Source organism: Gracilinanus agilis, chromosome 4, assembly GCF_016433145.1.
Source record: "Gracilinanus agilis isolate LMUSP501 chromosome 4, AgileGrace, whole genome shotgun sequence".
Lineage (NCBI taxonomy): Eukaryota > Metazoa > Chordata > Mammalia > Didelphimorphia > Didelphidae > Gracilinanus > Gracilinanus agilis.
Genome location: NC_058133.1, coordinates 35,005,245 through 35,023,198, shown reverse-complemented (window position 1 = coordinate 35,023,198; position 17,954 = coordinate 35,005,245). Strand labels below are relative to the sequence as shown.

Sequence of the window (17,954 nt, the reverse complement as noted above, 5' to 3'; positions counted from 1 at the left end):
CAGGAACCAAATCCATTCCTGACTCCATCTCTGGAGGCTGAAACCCTCATCCGCAGCCCTGGTCCTCCGCCAAGCCGGGAACAGGGAAGACTGAGTGGCTCCTCCCGGGGAGGGGCAGGCCTGACCCCTGAAACAATGCCCTTTGATGAGGCCTTGAGGGATATTGCTGCTGCTCGTCCTGGCCCAGCCCCCCGCCCCCCTGATCCTGTCACTTATCACGGACAGCAGTTCCTGGAGATCAAGACTGCAGAACGAAGAGGTAGAGGCTGTGTGTCTGGGAGCTGGGGTAGAGGGAGAGGGAGGCCAGGAGTTGATAGAACTGGACAGAGGCCAGGGCTAGAAGTCAAAGGAACTGGGAGGACCAAGACTCAACAGGAGCTGAGAGAACCTGGGAATGTAGGACCAAGACTGAGCATAAACCACTCATCTACTTCCAGTGATTTATGTGGGCAGAAACAATGCTGCCATAGGAATCTGGAGAGCAGTGCCTAAGGTATTGAAATTTTTCCTCTCAAAAAGTGCCAGTGGCCTGGCACTGAGAAAGCCCTCTCTTCATGGAGAATGTCAAGGCTAACTTGCCCCTACAGCCAGGCCTTCCTTCAGAAGGGAGGGGCCATGGAGATGAGTAAGCAGTTGGCTGAGTAGATAGCGCCTGAGAATGGGATTAGGGTTTCTGGACCATGATTTTAGGTACCAGGGATGGAATGCCCCTAATCAGGACTGGTCAAATGCATTTGCCCTCTGATAATAAGGGATTAGAGTTGTAAAGGAAGGGCATTTTGGGAAGAGGTAGCACTCATAGCCAGTAAGCTGTGGCGATGGGTTTGATAGAGCAAATACAGGAACCTCTCAAAGGAACAGCAACAGAAAGGGATAGGGAAAGTCCAGTGACCCAAGCCACCTCAAAGGATGAAGGGAGATGAGCCCAGGATGCCCAGGCATGCCTCCTCAGATCTGCCGCATCTGCTTGGCCCTTTCTCCTTCTGATGAGGGAGATGTGGTAGTGATGTCATATGTCAAAGGGCATTGATGACACTTTGGAAAGAGAGACCAAAGCAGCCATGAAATCCAGAAAACGAGCTGGGGGTCTGGTGCCGTGGCCCCTGATAGCTGTATAAAACTGCAAGATGACAGGGAAAACTAGACTAGGTGGCCTCCTTGGGAGCCTCCTCGAGACTGGGGCCCTGGGATAGTCAGAACATAGCTCTGGGATGTGTTGACAACTGTCATCTTCAATGGAAACAGAAGAGATGAAAGGGCAAGGGGGAACACTGGCAGGAAGGAAGCCATCTCTTAAAAGGCAAAGTGACATCCCAGTGGTTTATCATAAGTATTAGAGGCAGAATTTTAATCCTGCTCTCTCCCATTATACCACACTCACTACCTTCATTCTAAAAGCATCCAAACTCATCCCGGCTTTCTTGCCTTGATGATGATAAAGGAACAGATAATGAAAAATTCTGTTCTGGATCAATTTCTCAGCAACCAGGAGGAATTAGCTTCAGGGTGGAAATGATGGGAACCCTGGAGGCATGTGAGTAATTCTGCTTTATAATTTATAATAGTAATGATAAGAGGCCATGTCTGACAAGTGTGTGAACAGAGACAGAAAGAAGATGAGTTCAAATCCTGCTTCAGATACTTAGTAGCCATGTGACCCCTGGTTAAATCATGACTTCTCTGAACCTCAAAAACTATGTGAGAAAGATCTTAACTTCACCAATAACCACAATAGTGTGATTACTGATCTGAAGCCAGAAATCCTAGGTAATGAAGTCAAATGAACTTTAGGAAGCCTTACTAATAATAAAGATAGTGTAGGGGATGGAATTGCAACTGAACTATTTAAAATCCTAAAAGAGGATGCTGTTAAAATGCTGCACTTGACATGCCAGAAAATTTGGAAAACTCACTAGTGACTACTGGATTGGCAAAGGGAAGTATCAAAGAAGGTTCAGAGCACTGTGCTTGTTTCACAGGCCATCAAAGTAATGCTTAAGATTCTGCAAGCGTGGGGACAGCTGGGTAGCTCAGTGGATTGAGAGCCAGGCCTAGAGACAGGAGGTCCTAGGTTCAAATCTGGCCTCAGATACTTCCCAGCTGTATGACCCTGAGCAAGTCACTTGACAACCCCATTGCCTACCCTTACACTCTTCTGCCTTGGAGCAGTACACCAAGACAGAAGGTAAGGATTTAAAAAAAAAAAAAGATCCTGCAAGCTAGACTTCAACTATATGTGAACCAAGAACCACCAAATGTGCTAGCTGGTTTTTTGAAAAGGCAGAAGAACTAGAGGCCAAATTGCTGATTTTCATTGCATTCTAGAGAAAGCCAGGGAGTTCTAGAAAAACATCTACTTCTGCTTCCTTGCCTACGCTAAAACCTTTGATTGTGTGGATCACAACACAATATGGCAAGTTTTCAAAGAGACGGAAGTACCAGATCATCTTGTCTCCCGAGGAACCTGTATGCAGGTCAAGAAGCAAAATTGAAAACCCAACTTGGAACAATTGATTGTCTTAAAATTGGGAAAGGAGTATAACAAGCTGTATATTGTCACTTTACTTAACTTCTATGCAGAGTACATCATGTGAAATCCAGGCTGGATGAATCAAAAACTAGAATTAAGGTTGCTAGGAGAAATCAGCGATCTCAAATAGGCAGATGATACCATCCTGGTGGTAGAAAGTGAAGAAGTCAGAAGCCTTTTGATGAAGGTGAAAGAGGAGAGTGTAAAAACCAATTTGAAGTTTAACATTAAAAAAACCTATTGACTTCAAAAGTTGCTGGCAAAGAGAAGGAGAAGAAATGGAAGCAATGTCAGATTTTATATTCTTGAGCTTAAAGATCACTGCAGATGGCAACTGTAGCCATGAAATTAAAAGATGCTTGCTCCTAGGAAGGAAAAAAACTCACAATTTGAACAGGATACTAAAAAAGTAAACATCACTTTGCTGACAAAGGTCTGTTGTAGTCAAAGCTTTGGTTTTTCTAGTAGCAATGTGTGCCTCTGAGAGTTGGATTCTGAGGAAAGCTGCGCATGGCAGAATCAACACTTTCAAATTGTGGTACTGAAGAAGACTTGCAAATCCTTTGGATGTCAAGGAAATTAATGAGTCAATATTTAAAGAAATTAATTTACACTCTTCATTGGAAGGACAAATACTGAAGTTGATGTGTAACTACTTTGGCCACATAATGAGAGGACAGGACTCATTGGAAAAAGCCCTCATGTTGGGGAAAATTGAAGCAAAAGGAGAAGGGAACAACAGAGGATGAGATGGATAGATAGGGTCATAGAAGTAATGAATATGAGCTTGGACAGACTTTGGAAGATAGTGACAGAGAAAAGGGCCTGGTGTGCTATGTCCATGGAGTTATGAAGAGTCACACATGACTGAATGAATCAACAACAAAAGAAAGCACTTAGTTGTCCTCAGGCACATTCAAGCCCCCTAGGCCAGATGAATGACATCCTCAGTTCTGAAAAGTAGCAGATGTGGTTGTTGAGCCTCCATCAGTGGTCTCTACAAGATCATTGAGAATTAGTGAGATGCTGTGGGTCTAATTTACCCCAGTGTTCAAGAAAGGAGAGAGAGCAGTAACTATAAGTTATAGGCTTTTGGCCTTGACTTTAATTTCTGATAAAATTCTAGAGGGGTTTTGTTAAAGGGATGAACATCTAGAAAGGAAAATAGAGTCAAAAGCTTAGATTCATGTTATTCTAGATCCAGGGCTTAGAGATCATTGAATCCAAATCCTTGGTTTTACTGATGAGAAAACTAAGTCAGAAAGAGGTTCAGTGACTTTTTCAGGGTCATACAACCATAGATGGGATTTGAACCCATGCCTTCCTGGATTCCTGGGTCTAGTAACTTCTCAATGTCATAATGCCACTTCATCCAGAGCAAGTCAGGCAATGTATTTATAAAGTGCTCTGCAAACCTTAGATTCTATAGAAGTCTGAGGGTTACCAGGTCACTTTGGGCTAACCTCAATTCCTTTTATTGACAGGATTACTGAGTGGGAAATACTGTAAATCTAGATTTCAGCTATGTGCAGCTTTTTGTGCTGCCTTTGTGGATGAGAAAGAAGCATGTGGGCTGGGCATGATAGATTACTAACTAGTTGAAGAGCTAGATGCATCAAGTAGTCATTAAAATAGGAGGCTGAATCTTAGCAGATGAAATTTAGTAGGAATTGATATCAAATTATTTGCTTGTTTCAAAAAGGCAACTTCATGAGTCTCAAGATGGAAGAAACATGGCTCACACTTTGTCTGAAAGAGATGTGGATATTTTTGTGGATTGTGAGATTAGTTGGTTTGATTCCTGGGCTGCTTGAAGAAGGGCCTTTGGTCTTCCCAGGCTGGGTGATGATGATTCATTTTCTTCTACCCTCATGAGGCCCCATTTGGAGTATTGTATTCAGTCCTAGGTGCTTACATTTTAAGGAGTACACTGCTCAGCTTGTGTTACCAGAAAAGGACCCAGATAATGAATTTAACAAACACTTATTAAGAACCTACTATAGCAAATCTCTTTGCTAGGTTCTGGGTACATAATGACAATACAATATAGTCCCTGCCCTCAAAGAACTTATATTCTGTTAGTTAGAAAACACCTTGTATACAGATAAATAAGTGTGCATAAGGTAAATATTAAGTAACTTCATGTCATCAGAATGACCCATTTAATCTTTCATGATCTCCTCTATCCCTTGTTTGTTGGGGTGGATGTATGAGATGTTCAGAAAGAACTAGTACCTTTGGTATGAGGATTGGCCTATCCCTCTCCAGAGTTGCTTATCAACGTTTGGTGTCCACCTTTTCTCCAACTCTCACCTGTGGTTCCAAGAAGCTGTGGCATGTATATCAGCCATCACTTAGTAAAACTGACTTGGCAGACAGGCTAAACTTGGTTAAGGGTAACCAATAGGCTTCAAACCTGTTGGTAAGTTAGGGCTACTCCAAACACATGCAGACTTTCCCTGGCAGAATTGAGGTGTGGCTGAAGTAGGTGCTGTGGAGCACTTAGAGCTTGGTCAATCATCAAAGACACCAAGGTCATCCACTGCATCCTGGACCATCGCCAGTCCTGACATCATTTTGTCCTGCCATTGTACATCAGTGACTGTGGAATAGAAAATGAGGCTGATGACTTTGTCCAACTCTATCTCACTTAAATCCAATCTACAAGCAAATCAAGACATCTCCTCATGATGTCACTGGTTCTCTGAAAATGAAGGACAAGGGGCAGCTAAGTGAGTCAGTGGATAGAGGAGCAAGTCTGGAGACCAGTGGTCCTGGTTCCAAATCTGGCCTAGGACACTTCCTAGCTGTGTGACCATAGGCAAGTCCCCATTGCCTAGTCCTTATCTCCCCTGGAACTAATACACAGTATTGATTCTAAAGTGGAAGGGAAGGGTTTTTGGTTTTGTTTTTTTAAGAAAATGAAGGATAAACAACAACAATGACATGTTTGTTAAGAATTCTCCCCCTAATTATCATTGTGAAAGGTGCCTCATCTTGTTATTTCCTGGTTTTTGTTTTTGTTTTTTATGATGTGACCTTGTCTAGTCCAGGTTTCTATCCATTATGAGCTCATTAGAGTAGATGGTATAAGATGTTGGTCTGAACCCAATTTCTGCCAGATTGCTTTCCAGTTTTCCAAGCCATTCATATCAAATAAGGATTTCTTCTCTAAGTAGTTTATATTTTCAGGTTTATCTTCTTTTCCTTGGAGGATGTAAGGCAATACCAAACAAGTCAAATGAATATTGCTTTTTAAAGAAATTCAAGTCTGTATGCACCATTCCTCCTTTATTCATGCTTTTTCTTTATTTCTTTTGAAATCCTAGACCTTTTGTTTCATCTAGATGAGCTTTGTCATTTTATTTCTCTGGGCAGAGTCCTGTTGGGGGTTTACTGGTATTACATTTCACCAAAGCTTCTTGGAACAGGGAATGATGTGGTCAGTCAGACTTGTGGTCTAGCACTACCAGTTTGGCAGCTGTATAGAGGTTAGATTGGAGACGTATCTGATGGACTTTTATGTAGAGGAGGGATCAGACTTGTTCTGTGTGGCCTCAGAACACAGGACCAGTAAGCTGAAGAATGGCTGATGACCTGAGTGGATTGGGCTGGCATTAGGTATTGTGGGCTCTCCAGCCCTACAAGCCTTCAAGCAGAGGTTGGATGGCCACTAGTAGGAGTGTGGTAGAAGGGAATAAGTTTGAGTCAGATGGCCCTGATGCAACTTTCACCTCCAGGATCAAGTGATTCTTTGAAAAAGGAAGGAAGCTGATAATTCTCCTTCTTTCCCCAGAGCTGGAGCGTCAGATGAAGATGGAAAATCTCTTTGTGACCTGGCAGCAGAGGTCTGCCCAGTCCAACATGCCCATCAGTGTGAGCACCTCAGGGAATGGGGGTGAGGCCCTATCTGTGAGAGGGACTTGTGGTTGCTGCAGCTCGAGGGCTCTGACCATTTGTAATCCCCAAGGTGTATCCAAGTCCCAACTTGGCTCTTCCCTCTCATGGGCCCCAGGGACAGCTCCTCCTCCTTCCCTATTTTCTGTAGACTTCTAGGGACAGGTACCCTTGCTCCCATCTTGTAGCCCCATGGATGGCTGCCCAGGATGACTTCCCTGTCTCATGGAGCCCAGGGATGACTCTTCCTACCTCCTTCCTCCTGGGGGGGTAGGGGTCCAGGGATAGCTCCCCCTACCATCTCCTTGGACAGTTCCCCTAGTACCTTCTCTGCCATTTTCTCCCAATATTTCCCCTTCTCCTGAGCCCCAATTGAACAGGGTAGTGGCTTCAGGTTTCTCTTGTCCCTTTCTGACCTGAGAAAGTCCATAGATCTTTGTGGGATTTATACTAAAGGAGAGATAGGCATGGTATGGATGCTGCTGGGTGTGTCCAGGCCTCCTGATCTGACTCCTCCATCATTGGAATAGGAGGGGACATCTGCCTGACTCTTTCCAGAAGAATCAGCCCTGGGTATTTTCCTGACAGTTTCCCCTTACGCCAGGATTGGCACCTGTTGGGGGGGCCCTAAGTGACCTTTGTGTTGCTCCCCAGGCTGGGGAGCTGGAGACCCTGAAGCAATCCTCTCGCCTGGTCCACTACTGTGCTACTGCCCTACTCTTTGATCCAGCTTCCTGGCAACATGGCTTCCCTGAATCCACAGTGCCCCCTGAGGGGAAGGTGATTCCTCTGGCAGGGGATGGGCCTAGTCCTGAAATGGGCCCCAGTGTATGGAGTGGGGTGGGGCTCCCATTGGGACTCAGCAGAAGACATGACCTCCTTCTTCCCTCCACAGCGCCGCCATCGCTCTAATGAGTCAGGGGGTGGAGGCCGGGAGCCTACCCCAAGCTGTGAGGCTGGGGAACTGCCCACTCCTGGGGCCCGAGAGGAGCCGTGGCTCCGGGAGCTGAGTTCGACCTTCCTGTTGCAGTATGTACAATATCTCCAAAGTACAGGCTTTATTCTGGTGCAGCTGCGGCCCCCCTCACCCACCCGCAGGTGAGCATGCCTCCATTGCCTGGATTGTCCACCCAGACTCCCAGATCCTAGGACTCAGGGAGGCTTTTGTTTAACTGAGTGATGCTGAGTAAGTCTTATGTCTCTGGGCTTCCATTTCTTCATCTGTAAGATGGGAATAACAGCTTCTGGCTTGAGCTTTAGAGGAGATAATGCTCACAACAGAAACTGAGTTCGAAGGATTCTATAAATGTTGTCTCTGCTTGTTCAGCACTTGCTCTCCTAGCATCAGTCAGTGTCCCCTTCACTCCATACCTGCATGTTTCCCATCTTCCTGGGCCTCAGGCCACTCGGGTCTTGATTTGTCACTCACCTCTTATTTCCTCAGGGACTTTCTCTCTTCCACTCTTGATGTGTTTTCTCCTTGGCCTCCTATCCTGGTCATTCTGAGACCTCTAATACCAGTGTAGAAGGTCAATATGGGCTTTTCAGATTTCTCATCTAAGGAGAAGACAGTGGTTTCCCCCAGTCCCTGGGTGCTGTCTGGGTCTCCCAGTTCATTTCTCAATGGGGAACCAACCCTCCTCATTCATACCCGTAGCTCTAGAATCCTCTCTGTAGGCCAAACCAGGACTATCTCCCCCTCAGCTTGGCCTACTGCTGATAGGGCAAAGCACATTTAGGGTTTAAAGCTACTTGTGTCCTAGATCTAATTACCCTGGACTCTCCTAGCCCAACTCACTTGTTGAACATATGAGGAAACTGAGGCCCAAGAAGGGAAGTGATATCTTGAGAGTCACTCCAGGAGTTTATAGCAGAGCTAAACTGATATTCAAACCCAGGGCTTGCTCCTTCTCTTCATGGTAGTTCTTTTAGCTGAGGGGCCCTGACTCTTCCAGGAGAGACTTCCTAGCAAAGCTCTTGTTGCTTCTTTTCTCCAATCTTACATCCCACTCATGCCTTAACCCTGGAGCAGGGTGGGAGAACCAGTCAGACAACATTTATTTATTTTGAGACAGAAATACATTTCTCTATTTTTTTTTCATTATTTTTTTTTCAATGATTTATTTGAACAAGGGAACCAATGGCTTATTTCTGGTTTTCAAACACTACCACCCTGGTGACTCATTGAGCTGGCAACCCACCCACATCCTTGAATCCTTTTCAGACACTGCAATCTGTCCAGCCATGTCTACACCATCTTATACTTATAAAGTTGGTTTTTTTACCCCAAGTGCAAGATATTTTTTTCTGTTGTATAAATAGCATCATTTCAGGTCTAGCCTAATGTCCTGCCTGTCGCGTTCTTCTTATATCTAATTTTGTCATCCGTAGTGTTCGCTGTCCCACCCACTGCTGTGTCATTAGCACATTTAATGACTATACCATCTGTAACTTTGTGCAATTCATTAGATAAACCTAGGGCCAAGCACAGGTCCCTGGGACACTCCACTGGAGACTTCCTGCCAAGTTGACATTGAACCCTCTGGCTGTTCAGGCAGCTCTAGATACATCTAATTGTATGATCTTCTAGTTCTTTTCTCTTCATCTTTTCCACAAAAACAGTATGAGATAATTTATCAAATGTTTTACCCAAATTTAAGAAAACTGTGTCAGCATTCTTCTGATGTAATTTGGTTACCCTGTTAAAATAAAGGACATAATGTTAGTCTAGTAAGCTTTTCTTCATGAAAGTAATGTGATGGAAGAGACCTAGTTCTATAGTCAGTCGGTGTGGGTTTGAATCTTAGCTCTGCTACTGAATACCTTTGGCAAATTGTTTAATCTCTGTGGGTCTCCCAGGGGACAACAAGCTTTTCTAGGCCCCTAAAACTATAGTTCTTGAGCCCCCACTGGTATATTTTATCTTTAGTATTCATCCAGAGAACAGAGTTCAAGAAAGATATTTCTGAAAATGGCCTAGTGAAAAAACAGTAGTGACTACACAATGTCTCTCCCATAAACCTAGGGTGCTGTCTCCCACAAATACATACAGCATCAGTGGAAGAATAGAATTCACAAATGGAGAGGCAGACATGTAAGAGACATATGGCCAACTCGGACTCCCAGCACTGCAAGCAAAGTCCTTATGATCTATGTCTCTGCTTTGTTCCCTTTGGGCCCCATTGTCCTCTGATTAGCAAAATGTCTTACTGAAAAATTGTTCTGCTGCAAGACAACTTTGCCAGAGGCAGAAAAGATTGCATTAGGCACAAGACAGGCAAGTCCCTTTCAAAAGCTGAGTCCTGGCTCTCTTCTCTACTGCCAGAGGTGACTCTCAGAACTTGTTCAGGCTTTTTAAGGCCACCAGACAATTGCTAGCCACCCTGTAATTCTTGAGCTCATTGAATTAGACTAGATTGGAGCTCTGAGGCCATCTAGAGGCCATCTAGTCCAAAGCCTAGTTTACAAGGGAAGAAAAAACCCAAGAGCCTGAGAGATCAGTTGACTTTTCCTGGGTCAGAGTTATTCAGCACAGAGCTGGGTTTGAGCATGATTGTGCTGACCCCAAAGCCAGTGCTCCCTTCATTCTGACATGCTGCTTCCATTCTATCAAGCTGATTGAGAAACTTCTTTCCATGAAAGGAAAATTGAGAGTGTCTGTGCCCCTCTTAACCCTCAATCATCATGTGAGAAGAGTGAGCCACTACCAATTTTCCATCCTTTACCACTTGCACAGCAGTGCTCAGAGGGCCTCACTCCCAGTTTGGGGTGCCCTTTGTAAGCTGGGAATGTGGCCTCTCAGAGTCTGAAAGCTCAGCAGTTTCTGGTCTCTTACCTGTACCTGAAATCCTGTGATTGCTTCAAGTGAGTGGAGGGGAGGCTTCTGATCAACTTCCCTGCTACAGATATCTGAAGGCAGTTACTCTTTCATCAAACTTCACTTCTTAAACCTGAAAGCTATAGCCCCTTTTCAGGGGAACCAGGATCCCTTTCCAGGCACACCACTTAAAACTTCTAAAAGGTAACTTTTAAACCACATTACATTGAGCTGGCCATGTGACTCAAGTCCACCCACTGGGCCATGCACACTGGCCTTCTCCTCCATGCTACCATCTACTCTGAGAGCCTTCCATTCAGAGATGAGGTCAGTAGGTGTCTAGCATCTCTCCAACCTCTGACACCCCCTCCCCCTGCTCTGTTCTAGCACCAGCCGACCCCGGGCCATGGCAATCCTGGGTACTGAGGGTCGAGGCTCTTTTTCCTGTCCCAAGACCAAAACAGATGGGAGCCCAAAGGTAAGCGTGTCACCCCTTCTATCCCCTCTCCCGTTCTGTCCACTATAGGCCTCGGACCACCCAACCTAGAGCCTCGGTCTTTCTTCCTTCTCCCTCAGAGTGCCAGCTCACCCATCACCACCTACCACTTGCAGCGGGCTCTGCCTGGAGGCATTGTGCTCATGGAGCTGACTTTCCAGGTGAGTGATGGGCCTGGCTTCCTGTCCAGAGCCCTAGTCTGCTTTGGCCCATACAAGAGGTCTCTCAGTCCCTATCCTCAAGTAGACTGCAGTTTACTAAAGGGAGAACACAGCACATAGCCTGAACCAACCCCAAATGCTGAGGCATTTCTCTCTAAGGTGGACAGATGTAGTAGATAACACACACAGTTTATTTGTAGCCCTTGTTTATAGAACATAAACTCCTTGAAGGCAAGAACTGGTGGCTTCTTTTTGTCTTTATCCCCCCTTAGCTCAGCATGGATACAGAAAAAATGCTTCCTGAATGTTTGTTGATTGAAGGGGCACAGATTAGCTCCCGGTGAAATGTGTGAGAGCTTCATAGGCAATGGAGTAATTTAGGCCAACAACATGAGCCTTAGAAAATTATCTCAGCAGCTATGACCAAGATGTCTAGAAAAGGGATGCAGTTGGGCCAAGTCAGATGGGAGGTGGAGAAGGCCTGAAATGAGGTCGTAGGGGTGGATGGAGATGACAAGTCAGACAGGCTTAGACCAATCAGGTGGGAGTGAGAAGAGAATCGTGTGCCTAGGAGACAGGGAGATGGGGAGGATACAGGCCTCTTGTCCTCAGCCCTGCCTGCTTGGCTCTTCCCAGGGCTGTTACTTCTGTGTGAAGCAGTACGCATTGGAGTGTTCCCGGATCCCCATGGGGCAGGCTGTCAATTCCCAGGTACGGTGGATGCTAAGGGTAGGCTTAGAGGGATGGGGGAGGTTCTCATCTCTGCCTGGTCCTGGAAGACAGAGCAAGCAAAGCTTCCCTCCCTGGCTCACTATCATTCTCCTAAACCACCCCCCCCCAAGATGGAGTGGGGGCCTAGGACCAGGAAGAGTACCAGTGAGCAGTTTCAGGCGCTTAATATGTACCAAGCATTGTGCTAGGCACTGGGGAAACAAGACAAAGAAATGTCCCTCCAGAGCTTCCATTCTAATATGAGCAGAGGTAGACTAGGAAAGGCCTCCTTCAGACAGCATCTGCTCCATGCACTCCATCCCTGGCCAGCTGCCAGTTACCCCTGCTCCCATTCTCAGACCCTCTTTTCTTAGCTGTTCACACCCCCACACCCCACCAGCCCTCTTCTCCTTGAGGCTTCGTCTTCCTTGACTCACATAGAGCCTTCCATGCCTTCCCCATTTCTTCAAGTTCCACACACACACCACCCCCCCACCGGTGTTTTTTCCCTACTCCCTGCCCCCTTCCTTGCCTTCAGCTAAGGTCCTCTCTTCTGCCACTCTTCCTTCCACAGAAGCTAGAAATCCAATTAGGAGCAGGAAAGGACCTTAGCAATCATCTAGTCCCTTCCCCTCACTTGACAGTTGGGAAAACTGAGGCCTAACCAGGGCTGCAAGTCCCCAGTGAGCAGCTGAGCCCAGCTCTCTCCTCAGCCCTGGTCAGGCCCCTGGCGTGGGCAGCAGTCACTGCCCTGTGCCCCATCTCCTGTGTCTCCCCTCAGCTTTCCATGTTATTCACTGAAGAGTGTGACAAGGTCCGGGACCTGATGCACGTGCACTCCTTCAGCTACGACTTCCACCTGCGGCTGGCACACCAGCACGTGCTGGGCTCCCACATGGCCTTGCGCCAGGGCTATCACCTCACCAGCTTCCTGCGCTGCTTCCTTTCTCACCACCCTGACGGCCCCAACTTTGGCCGCAACCACATTTACCAAGGTAAGAGCAGGGCACAAGGGGCAGCTCGATGGCTCAACATAGACCACCAGGCCTAGAGATGGAAAGTCCTGGGTTCCAGTCTGACCTCAGACACTTCCTAGCTGAGTGACCCTGGGCAAGTCCTTTAATCCCCATTCCCAAGTCCTTACCACTCTTCTGCCTTAGAACCGATACTTAGATTCTAAGACAGAAGGTAGAAAAGAAGAAAAGAGGCAGGGACCTGGGCTGCCCTCCATCAGGGCCCCCTCCCTTCAGTCCCCTCTGCCCCACAGGGACCATGGAGCTCCCCACCCAGCTCATTGCTGCTCACCAGCTCTACAACTACGTGGCTGACCATGCCAGCACCTACAACCTGAAACCACTGCGCATGGCCCGCCCCGGTGGGGGCCCTGAGCACAACGAGTATGCCCTAGTGTCAGTGTGGAACAGGTGAGACCAGCCTGCCTCCTCCCTGCCACCCTGGGGCCCTGGCATGTCCCGCTTCCTGAGTCTCGCCTGGCCCGTGCCGGGCTTGTGGCCAGTTCCAGGCCTATGGGGGGAGGCAGACCCCTGGCCAGGAGGGCAGGAGTCTAATGGCCCTGTCCTTGCAGTCCAGGCATCTACCAGGATTCGGAGGGCCTGCGCCACCAGGATGACTTTGACGTGTCCCTGCTGGTGTGCCACTGTGCTGCCCCCTTCGAGGAGCAAGGGGAGGCGGAGAGACACGTGCTCCGGTGAGCCTGGCTGTGGGGCTGGGGGCCAGCCAGGGAGGGAGGCAGAGAGCCCCCAGGCCAGGCCTCCTCATCTACTCATGTCTGTGTCTCCAGCCTGCAGTTCTTCGTGGTGCTCACCAGCCAGCGGGAGCTCTTCCCCCGGCTCACAGCTGACATGCGCCGTTTCCGGAAGTCCCCTCGTCTGGCCTCTGAACCAGAAGGTGCCAGCGGGTCCAGGGGGGGGCCTAGTGAGGTGGGGGGAGCCTCACAAGGGTCTGGCCCCACCCCTGAGCCAGGCTCCGCAGCCCCCCTGTTCCCACCCCTCGCTGCTGAGGTGGGCGTGGCACGGGCACTGTTGGCGCAGCTGGTACAACAGGCAGGCAGTCACTGTCGCCGAGACACGCTCTGGAAGCGCCTCTTCCTGCTGGAGCCCCCTGGGGCTGACCGGCTGCGGCTGGGCGGGCGTCTGGCCCTGGGGGAGCTGGAGGAGCTGCTGGGAGCTGTGCACACCAAGTCCATCGGAGACATCGACCCCCAGCTGGTGAGGGCCAGACGGGAGGGACACAAGGGAACCGGGTTTGCCCCAACCCGTTTGGACTGGACTGACAGGTGACTCCTCTAGGACTGTTTCCTGTCCATGACGGTGTCCTGGTACCAGAGCCTCGTCAAAGTGCTCCTGAGCCGCTTCCCCCAGAGCTGCCGCCACTTCCAGAGCCCAGATTCAGGGACTCAGTACTTGGTGAGGGGCCCCCAGCCTCAGAGGCCTCCCTCGCCTGATGGAGGCCAGGCCATTCTCTACAGTCCCGTTCCAAGCTGTAGCTCTAGGGCTAGTGAAGCTTTGTGCTGGGCCTAGGAAGACTAATGGAGGGAAGTGGGGGGGTCCAAAGAGTGCAAGGGTGGCCAGAGGAGGAATGGGCTGGGGGCTCAAGATGGCTCCAAGCAGCCCCTTCCCTACTCTCCCTTGGTAAGGACAGCTCTAAAGGTTCGAGGGGCTGTGGCATGCCTGGGATCTCCTGGCCCTGAGCTAGGGTAGCATGGGCCAGGCCCAGGGTGTGAAGGGGAATCATACTGACGAGGGACAGATGGGGAAGTCCAGGCCCAGGACTGAAGGCAGGACACTGCCCCTCTGGGCCCCACATGTCCTCTGTGAGGATGCAGAAAGTACCCACAACCCAGGAGATTCAGAAGGGGGTTTGAGCCGAGCCCTAGGCAAAGCTTGAGCTTCTGAGAGGCTAAGAGGAGGAGCAGCAAGTAGCCTGCTCTAGTCCCCACAGATTGTGGGACAGATGGGATGTGGGTATGACTGGGAAGGCCTCAAAAGGCAGTAGGGAGCCACCACAGCTTCTTGAAGGAACAGCATGGTCAGAGGTGTGCTGTAGGAAGGCCATTGAGCACCTCTGCAGAGAATGAATTGCCGTCATTCAGGTGAGCAGAGAGGGTCACCCAGGAGGGACGAGGACCAGTGACACAAGAGATGTGGGGATGTGCCAGAGGGCGGGATGTGGGAGAAGGAGCTGGGGAGAGTCTGACCCAACAGTCAGGCGATTCCATCCCAGCTACCATGACCGCCAGGGCCCTGGAGGGAGGGAGCTTCAGCAAGGCTCCTTTCCAGTAATGGAGGAGACAGGAAGGCTCCAGGGAGTCCAGGACCCCCAAAGAACTTTCCCCAGGACTGCCAAGCTGCCCTCAGAGTTCTCTGAGCATTGCCTGGTCAGATGATGCTCAATTGAGACAAACATAAAGCAGCTTGCCAAGTTTGAGATGATGGAAATGTGACTAGGAAAAGAGTTTGAAAAAAAGATCTGAAGGTCTTGGTGGAGTGCAGAGTCAGTAGACCAGGCTTTGGAGTGACTGGGCAGCCCAAGCAGCTGTATGAGCTTGGCCGTGTTGAGGGAGAGAGAAGCTCAGTGGCCAAGTCGAGGGAGATGCCCAAGTCAGGCTGCAGCTGGAGGATCCTACACCACTCTGTGCTTCACATTTGAAGGCATCCGCAGGCCCAGCTGCAGCTGGGGAAGGGGGGCTTGTAGCCATTCCCAAGACATCTTGGCCAGCCAGCCACTCCCTGAGCGGGGAGGATTTCTGCTTTCCCTTGCTGCCCCTTCCCATTCTGAGCTGCCCTGAGGACCAATGGGAGAGGAAAGAGAGAGGGAGAAGCTAGCAGAGGGCAGGGTTTTAGAACCGAGGGACAGAGCGCAGGTGGGGTGGGGGCAAGTGGACCAAGACCCAAGCAGAGGGCTGAGGGGAGGATGACCTGGTCCTGGGCCTCGCTTTTGCCTGAGAACTGCCCCCTAGTGCCAGCCGTGACCTTTGCCCCTCCTCTTGCCCAGGTGGTGCTAAACCAGAAGTTTACAGACTGCTTCGTGTTGGTGTTTCTGGATTCTCACTCAGGAAAGACGGTGAGTGGGTGTGATGGTTCAGGGTTATACTCAATGGTTGGGGTAGAAGCTTCCAGCCTCGGCCCTATTTCACTCCCACCCTCTCTCATCTTCCCCAGTCACTCACGGTGGTTTTCCGAGAGCCATTCCCTGTCCAGCCCCAGAACAGTGAAAGCCCCCCTGCCCAGCTGGTCTCCACCTACCACCACCTGGAGTCTGTGATCAACACAGCCTGCTTCACCCTGTGGACTCGCCTCCTCTGAACAAGGGGCTTTGCTCCCTGGACCTGCTGACCACCATGAGTCCTCCTTTAGGAGTTCTCCTGGAGCTGACCACCCTGGGCCACCCTCTGGAGGGCCCTGTTGCTGCTGACCACTGGGAGTCTTTCCCTATGGCTCTCAGACCTACTGACCACTTTGACTCAGGGGCCCCTACACCTAATGACCACTGGGGGTCAACCCCTGGAGGGGCCAGACCTAATAACTAAGGTGTGGTGCTCTGACGCCCCCAGGCTTCCACTTGTAGGCAGGGGCCAGACCTACTGACTGCTATACCAGCCCATGCTGGCAGGAGGGGACCAGGCCCACCAGCCAACATGTGATGCCCTCCCTAACTCGGCTGGGCTCCGTGGGAGGGAGAAGAGAAGAAAGAAGATTGCCCAGAACCCTGAGAATACAGGGTGTACCTGCTGCTATCCTCATGGGGCCCAAGGCCCCTCTGCCTCCCCGCGCAGCCTTCGAGCTGTTCACACTGATCCTGTAGCTTGCCCCAAATGAGGTCTCCAGCCCTGGCCTGTCCATTCTCCCTGCAGGCCCTTCATTTCTGGCTTCGAGAGGTTTCCTGAATTTCTTGCCAACAGTAGCAGTAGCAGAGATAGAGAGCCCCCATGTCTGCCCATGGGGTAGAAGAGAGGGGCAGGCCTAGGTGAGAATCAGTGATGGTGGCAGCCCTGGCCAGGCCTCTGCCTCTAGGTGAAGAGCCACCTCACAGGCTTCTGTGGTGGGTAATGGAAACTTGGGGGGGGGGGGGCAGTCACAGCCAAATTTTGGTGATGTTCCCTGATTCCCTTGTGGCCTCTAGGGCTGAGGCATAGAATTGACCCAGGCCTAACCTTCTAGGCAGGGCAGGCATCTGACACCCATCAGGCAAAGGTGCCCTGCTATGACCCCAGAAAAAATGAGTGTCCTAAGATTTGGGAGACAGGCAACCTCAACCCTCTACTCTGCAGTAGCTTGTCCGGGGAGTCCAGGCAGCATGTCCCTGAGGCCTGACCAGGAAGGGCAGGAACTGACTCTTGCTAGCTCTCCTTCCTAGACTCCCAGCTCACTTCTCAACCTTCCCACTCTCCTCTTTGTCCTCTTCCTCTTTTTTTCTGCCTTGACAAGTTCAGCTTGGACACTCCGAATAAAATACTGTGACCAAGAAGAAGTCACTTCTCTTGGGCCTGTTTTCTCACTGACAAATTGAGGTTGAACCAGATCAGAGGTTGCCTCAGAGGATCAGTCTTGACCTTGGCAATACTTCCAAGCTAATCACCCTCTGTGTTGGGCCCTGGTGCCCTCCAGGCCGGTTCTCCAGCTGCTGCTTGCAGGTTTAAGCAGACTGGACCTTGTTTCTAGACCTCATCTGGCCTCTGGAAAGGTGGATGTGAAGGCCTTCCTACCCCTGCATTCCCAGCGTGCAGCATACCTTCCCCTCTGGTCTAGGGTTGGTGGCCAGCATTCCTCCACTCTTCCTACCTTCTTGTCAGTAGTCAGAGGGGTCAAGAAGCATGTCCTTCAAGACTCCTCTGAGGCCTCCCATCCAACCTCAGCAGCAAAGGGTTTCCTTGGAGGTGGGGAGGCATAATCAGAGAGGGAGCAGTACTCTGTTAGGAAGCTCTCCATGACTCAGATAGATCTCTGATCCACCAAGGTTGCTTACACCTCATCCTGCCTGTCTACCCTTGGTGACTGGGCCACATCCTCTAATGGTAGCCTCCAGGGCTCCAGGCAGTGCAGGTTCAGTGAGGAAACATACCTCCTTTGACCCGGGACCAGCCCGTTGTCTTTCTTGATTATTGAGGACGCCCTTTTGACTGTATCTGGCACATGTCAGAGCCTGTTCATGCCTGCTGTGGGCCTCTGCGTGGCCTTAATGGGCATCTCATTACGTGCCAAGGCACAATCTTTCAACCATGCTAAGTGCTGAAGATGCGAAGAAAGGGAAAAGACTTCCAGGGGCAAACAAGCTCTCAATAGGATGATACAGGAGATAGTTGAGATAAGATCAGCTTGCAAG

General features: G+C 49.7%; 1 protein-coding gene across 1 annotated transcript in view; it reads left to right on the top strand.

Moving 5' to 3' along the window:
• The window catches only part of SZT2 (SZT2 subunit of KICSTOR complex), a 75,578-nt gene extending 58,487 nt beyond the window's left edge, over positions 1-17,091 (top strand). Inside the window, exons 59-72 of the mRNA XM_044674831.1 lie at positions 4-259; positions 6,327-6,406; positions 7,082-7,207; positions 7,323-7,525; positions 10,632-10,722; positions 10,821-10,901; positions 11,538-11,612; positions 12,394-12,607; positions 12,880-13,036; positions 13,198-13,320; positions 13,414-13,840; positions 13,922-14,038; positions 15,627-15,695; positions 15,794-17,091. Of these exons, the coding sequence (XP_044530766.1) occupies positions 4-259; positions 6,327-6,406; positions 7,082-7,207; positions 7,323-7,525; positions 10,632-10,722; positions 10,821-10,901; positions 11,538-11,612; positions 12,394-12,607; positions 12,880-13,036; positions 13,198-13,320; positions 13,414-13,840; positions 13,922-14,038; positions 15,627-15,695; positions 15,794-15,937 (2,163 nt within the window). The 3' untranslated portion in view covers positions 15,938-17,091. The remainder of the gene's footprint in view (positions 1-3; positions 260-6,326; positions 6,407-7,081; positions 7,208-7,322; positions 7,526-10,631; positions 10,723-10,820; positions 10,902-11,537; positions 11,613-12,393; positions 12,608-12,879; positions 13,037-13,197; positions 13,321-13,413; positions 13,841-13,921; positions 14,039-15,626; positions 15,696-15,793) is intronic.
• Positions 17,092-17,954: the final 863 nt, after the last annotated feature.